This window comes from Pezoporus wallicus, unplaced genomic scaffold (genome assembly GCF_028554395.1).
Source record: "Pezoporus wallicus isolate ANWC-B61680 ecotype Strahan unplaced genomic scaffold, APGP_CSIRO_Pwel_v1 contig_8824, whole genome shotgun sequence".
Lineage (NCBI taxonomy): Eukaryota > Metazoa > Chordata > Aves > Psittaciformes > Psittacidae > Pezoporus > Pezoporus wallicus.
In genome coordinates, this window is record NW_026642442.1 from 638,986 (window position 1) to 644,985 (window position 6,000).

Here is a 6,000-nt window from a genome sequence, read left to right on the forward strand (position 1 = left end):
GTACTCATAGAACCACCCCACAGCAGCACCAGCAGGGCAGGATCTCCTTCCTCTTCAACTCTGGGAAGGGTTTTGGCGTTTGACTCAGTGGAAGCCATAGAATCATAGAATCATAGAACAGTTAGGGTTGGAAAGAACCTTAAGATCATCAAGTTCCAACCCCCCTGCCATGGGCAGGGACACCTCACACTAAACCATGGCACCCAAGGCCTCATCCAACCTGGCCTTGAACACTGCCAGGGATGGAGCATTCACAACCTCCCTGGGCAACCCATTCCAGTGCCTCAGCACCCTCACAGGAAAGAATTTCCTCCTTAGATCCAATCTAAACTTCCCTGTTTCAGTTTGAACCCGTTACCCCTTGTCCTGTCACTGCAGTCCCTAATGAAGAGTCCCTCCCCAGCATCCCTATAGGCCCCTTTCAGATACTGGAAGTGAGTGTCCTTGTAAGGAGTCCTGCAAGTGCATCAGTGCCCTCCCCACCTTAAGCAAACACCAGCAAGAGACACGGTAAGGCCTGGAGGCAACGTGCTGTCCAGGAGGTGGTGGTGACAAACAGAGTGTACACCCTCTGTCCCCAGGGGAGGGCGATGATCCAGGACTGGGAGGCCTTTTCCTATCGGTATTTTCCAGAGCAGTTTGCATCACGTGTGTGAAATCCAAAGTTCCCTGGTGCACTTTGGCTTGCCAAGCACCTTGCAAGCTGTCTGCAGGACTGGCTGCTCCAGCCTGTCCCACCCCTGAGGGGAGACAAAACCTGCCTCTGGAGCAGTCACTTACCTGGAAGGAGGCTCATCACCAGAGAGAAGCTGAAGGAATGAAACATTCTTGTCTCAAACTCTCAAAGACTGAGGTTTAGTGAGAAGGAAATCACAGCCTCACAGAGCAGCAGCCAGGGACTCCCCCTGAGGCAGCAGTGCAGGGCTGACCACACTGACCTGCAGGAGCAGGAGGAGACACGAGGCACAAGTCCCATCCTCTTGCTGCAGCCCCTCTTGTTTAGAAGGTAACTGCTGTTCCCCACCTACCCCCAAGCACAGTGAATCCAGTGCTGCCTCCTGCAACACAGAGCTGGGAAGCTGTCCATGGGGATAACCTGGAATGTGTGACATGGCTCACGGAGCTCTGGTGTTCCCTGTGTGCACGGCTGAACTCACCACTGTGGTGCACAGGTTTGCACAAAGCTTCAGGGATGAGCTGGCCCTGCACCTCAGTGTAGGGAGGGCTGAGGCTGAGCTGGTGGGATGAGATCTGGATGATGAGCCTTGGGTGCCATGGTTTAGTGTGAGGTGTCCCTGCCCATGGCAGGGGGGGTGGAACTGGATGAGCTTAAGGTCCCTTCCAACCCAAACTATTCCATGGTTCTATGATTCTGTGTGCTGCAGCCCAGCTTGGTTGGTTTGGTTCTGATCTTGTGTTCATCCCTTGACCAGCAAGTCACCAAGATAACAGAGCTGGCCCGAGAGAAGCAGACAGCAGAGCTGAAGGCACTGAAGGAGACATCAGAAAGGTAAAGTTAGGATTTGGGTAACAAATTGCTAATGGATGGCTCTGGTCTGGGGTTGCTTTTGCTGCTACCTCTCACAGCATTGGACTACAGCCAGGGAGTGAATACAGGGCAAGAGAAACAGCTCTTGACATGGGTTAGTCAAGATGCCCAGCCTTGGCAGTGCTGGGGAACGGTTGGACTGGATGAGCTTAAAGCTCTTTTCCAACCTGGTTGGTCCTGATTCTGCTTTGGTGAGAAGTGGAGGCAGGAGGATGTGACACAGGGTCTCACAGTTGCCCAGGGGCAAGAAGCCAGCTCTTGTCATCTCCAGAACGGTGGTCCTGCCACCAGGCACAAACAGGACACGAGTTCAAGCTGCAGGAAGGAGCCTTGACTAAGTCAGTAAGAGCTGCTGGGCACTGGGTGCTGCCCCTGCTGCAGTCGGTGCATCACATCACACATAATCCCTTCCAGGCACTGATGAGCTCAGGCTCCTGAGTGAATTGAGCATCTTGGCTTCAGTACTTGAATGAAGTGGCAGAATCAACTCACCAGTCTCTAGGCAGGCGTTTATCCAGTTGTTCTTGTAATAACTTTGTCCTGAAGCTAAATCCTCACTCACTCCTCCTGCCCATTGTATCCTCTCTCAGTCTTTAGCTGCTAACTCAGCCACAACTTCCCCTTTTCATGTCCCCCACCAAGACAGACTCTTGCTCAGCTATCAGCACATGCAGACAAGACGAAGAGAAACAGGTTGAGTAGCTGGTTAATGGTTTGCTCACCATACAATGGCCTTTGCTCCAGTCACAGCTCCAGCTGGCTGCGAGGAGCTGCAGCAGGATTTAAAGCTCTTGAGCAACGGGCAATAAAAAAGGCAGTTAAATTGAGACTGAATAAATAATGGAGGGAATAATGTGAATGGAAGAAGTCAGCCATGGGTCAGTGGTGCCTGGGCTGAGCTCTGGCACCAGGGAAGATCCTGAGCCTTCAGAGAGCAAGCAGGGGGTGGCAGATAGCAGTGAGGAGGCATTCCTGCATGGAAGCAGTGCAGTGGGGCTCAGCTCAGGGAGCAGATGCTAGAGGGGGATGTGCCACAGGTGTGTAAACCCATGACTGCTGTGGAGAAGAACAGGGAAGTGATTACTCGCTGCTTCTCAGAAGACCAATGTGGGCACCACAGTGAGCTTCTCCCTATGGGTGCTCTTGTGCCACGCAGCAGAGTTCAGTTCTTGGCCTCTCAGAGCAGGGAGCTTTGGAGTCCAAAAGGAAAACTGAACTGGAGCCATTCATGGCAGAGAAATGCAGAGGCTGGAGGAGGAACTGGGAGGGTGGAGGAGGGAAAAATGTTTGTGGTTTCTGCTTTGCAAGTCCCATCCCACAGCTCATGCACCTCTCTGCTGGCTTCAGGTGCTTGGCTCAGCTCTGCCAACCATGGAGCTCCTTCACCCTGTTTGCTTCAGCAGTGTCAGCACTTCCAGCAGGCTTCTTGCTGCTCCAGAGCAGCCCAGTGCAGGGACACAGCCCAGTTCCATGGCACGTGCCTCCTCCTGGCCCGCTCTCTGCAGCACCCTCGCTCAGACTGGGCTTTTCTGAGAGCACCCACTGGGGCTGCTTTGGTCTCAGGGTTGTACCCAGGCCTCCTCCCTTCTCTCCCCAGCAACATCAAGGACATTAAGAAGAGGCTGGAGGCAAAGAGAGTGGAGCGAATCCAGACCATGATGAGGAATACCAGTGACAAGGCAGCTCAGGAGAGGTACTGGGGGTGCTGGTACTGAGCTGTGGCTGTGCAGGACATGAGCTGGCCTGCCCCAGACACATGATGTGCTGTTACAATGCAATACCCTGCTGCTGAGCCTGTGTCATCAAGTACTGCACAGCTGTGACAGCTTCACCTCCTCTAGGTGCAGGGGAGGGCACGGCACCTCCTGTGCTTCCAGCTCACAGCAAGGTCCTTCTGCTGTCTGGTAACTGGAGGACAGCATTTTGCACCCAGTCACTTGGCTTATGTCTTCAGTTTGAACTGAAGGGTGTTACTTCCCTGTGTTCAATTACAGCAGCCTCTCCGTGTGGGAGGAGGCTGAGAGGGTAACTCACCTGTGCTGGGTGGGCAGAGCAGCCCTGGCCTCGTCTGTGGTGCTTTTGAGGACTGATAGACAGGTTTTGGGTAAAGAGAACAGATGGGTTTTGGTGCCTGAGCATTTCCTTTTTTTAAAGGTTGAAGAAAGAAATCAACAACTCCCACATTCAGGAAGTGGTGCAGACCATCAAGCTGGTGAGTTTGGCCCTGACTCTCTGTTCTCTGTGCAGTGGGGGTGCCTCATGTCCAGCATCTGTGGGGCTCCCAGAGCCTGAGTTCCATTTAAATGCCATTATATAGGCTCTGAGGGCCTCAGGCTGCCAAAGAGCAGCTGAAGGCAGCTGCTCCCCTTAACTAAACCACAGGTCTGTGAGGGTGTGGAGAGTCCTTGGGAGCCAGCAGACACTGCTCAGGCCTGGGAAGGAGGGAGTGGCAGTGTGGCACGGGCTCTGCAAGCCTGGGACTTGCTGCTGCAAAGCTTTTGCTTAGAGAAGCTTAAATTCGAGGTGGGGGGGTGTGTGTGTGTGATTTGTTCTTGTGAAAGGTGACAGAGAAGACAGCCAGGTACCAGCAGAAACTGGAGGAGAAGCAGGCGGATAACCTGAGGACAATCAAGGCGAAGGAAAGCCAGGTAAAGGCAAAGAGGGAGCTCGGTAAATGCAGCACAGTGCAGGGATCAGCCCTCCCGGAGCATCAATCCCTGCGCTCATCCCCCACGCCCACTTCACCCACCCCTCAGACTGCTGAGGAAGTGAATGACTGAGGAGGTGGCTCTGCGGGAGCCGCACTGCTGGAAGTCAGAGGTGCTGCACCCCTGCGCCAGCGTTCAGCTCATCATACGAACCCCTGCATTTAAAGAGTGATGGGAATGAGTCTCTGGAGGAGACGAGTCTCATCCCTGAGCTCTCACAGCGCAGACATTCCCGTTCTTCCCAGGCTGATGGGAGCAGGCAGGCTCAGCCCATCAAGCTGCAGCGCCCATCACGATGTTATAAAGCAGGAGTCCTCCCCACTCTCACCTTTGGGGACGCCAGGGATTGCCTGGGGCTGCAGGCAAAGCATTCTGAACAGGTTGAGACCAACCTGTGCGGCACCAGCGTCTCACCAGCCCCTTGGTCTCCTCCCTCAGAGCAGGTTTTTGTACCCTCCTCAGCCTCCCATCTGCTCAGCCTCAGTGTCTGGAGGTAACTGAGGTCTCTTTGCAGCTCCAGCAGGAGGCACGGGCTGAGTATGAGGAGAAGCTGAAGAGTCTGAACACGGAGGTGCAGGAGATGGTGAAGAGCTACGTGAAAGCTGGTTTTCCTGGGGAGCCAGAGCCGCCGAAGGAGCCAGTTCAGAGCGTTCCCGAGGCAGAGCAAGGCTCTACACAACAACGGGAAGAAAAGGCTCCAGTGGGAGAGGTGTCGAGGCTGACAACAGCCGCACGTGGGCCCCCCCGAGCTGAAGCAGAGGTTGAGATTGAAGAAAGTGTACTGTGAGAGACACTTCCCTCACTTACCCTGCCGGGTCAGGGTTCCTGGAGGAGTTAAAGACCAGCTTCACAAAGTACTGCTGTGCCTTCCCTCTCTGGGGAGCCCCTGAAGTCCTTCAGGAGAGGGAGTCTTTAACCCAGCCATAGGAGAGAAATGGGTGAGACCAGGGTCTAAACCAGGAGCATCTTCCATCCTCTTGTCAGTACAATCTTTGCCCTTTGAGACAGCACCAGAGCTGTGCTCCTCTCCCCAGAGCTGTAGGTGTCTTCACCTGAAGTCCCCCTCACTCCTGAGCTTGTCCTTCGGGTTTCTGGCTGCTGGAAAAGTGAGCTGAGTCAGGGCAAACCTATGGCAGATGGTGATTGATCTGCAAGAGCAGTTACACCTGGAACCTGCACTGCCAACGCATGAAGTGCTGCTAGAGGAAACAAAGCCAGCTCAAGTGGGTCTGAGGGACACGATGCTCCGAGCCTGGTCTGGCACCGTGCTGTTGCCATGATACTGGAATTAGGGACTGTACATTTCTGACTTATTTATTTTCTAAACCAATAAAGCAATGCATTTCTTAACCATCTGCTCACCTTTGGGTAGCTGCAGTTAGTGGGGAGGGGCACGAGTCCCAGCTGGTGCCCAGCGCACCCATGGGTCAGGAGGGATGTTGGGCACCCAAGTTCTCCATCATCTGTGCTCCCAGTTCTCAAATACAGCTATTAAATACCCAGTGAGAGGTCTCAGACACAGCATCCCTCTCACACACTCTCCTCTGCACTACTTCATTCCATTCCTTACTGTGTGTAATACCCAGATCCAGCACACCCATTACCCACAGTCCAGATGCTGCTCCCGATCCCCCTCATCATGGGTGACGTTGCCTCACTCTAACACAGCAGCTGCCTCCTGCTCTGGAGCACAGGTCAGAAGTGCCCTCAACAGGGGTCAAAGCTCCTCATGGTGATGATTTC

General features: G+C 54.1%; 1 protein-coding gene across 1 annotated transcript in view; it reads left to right on the top strand.

Moving 5' to 3' along the window:
- Positions 1–5,083, top strand: part of PLCB2 (phospholipase C beta 2) — a 43,957-nt gene extending 38,874 nt beyond the window's left edge. The window contains exons 28-32 of the mRNA XM_057430588.1: positions 1,434–1,510; positions 3,147–3,242; positions 3,704–3,761; positions 4,111–4,197; positions 4,772–5,083. Of these exons, the coding sequence (XP_057286571.1) occupies positions 1,434–1,510; positions 3,147–3,242; positions 3,704–3,761; positions 4,111–4,197; positions 4,772–5,044 (591 nt within the window). The 3' untranslated portion in view covers positions 5,045–5,083. The remainder of the gene's footprint in view (positions 1–1,433; positions 1,511–3,146; positions 3,243–3,703; positions 3,762–4,110; positions 4,198–4,771) is intronic.
- The last annotated feature ends 917 nt before the right edge of the window (positions 5,084–6,000 follow it).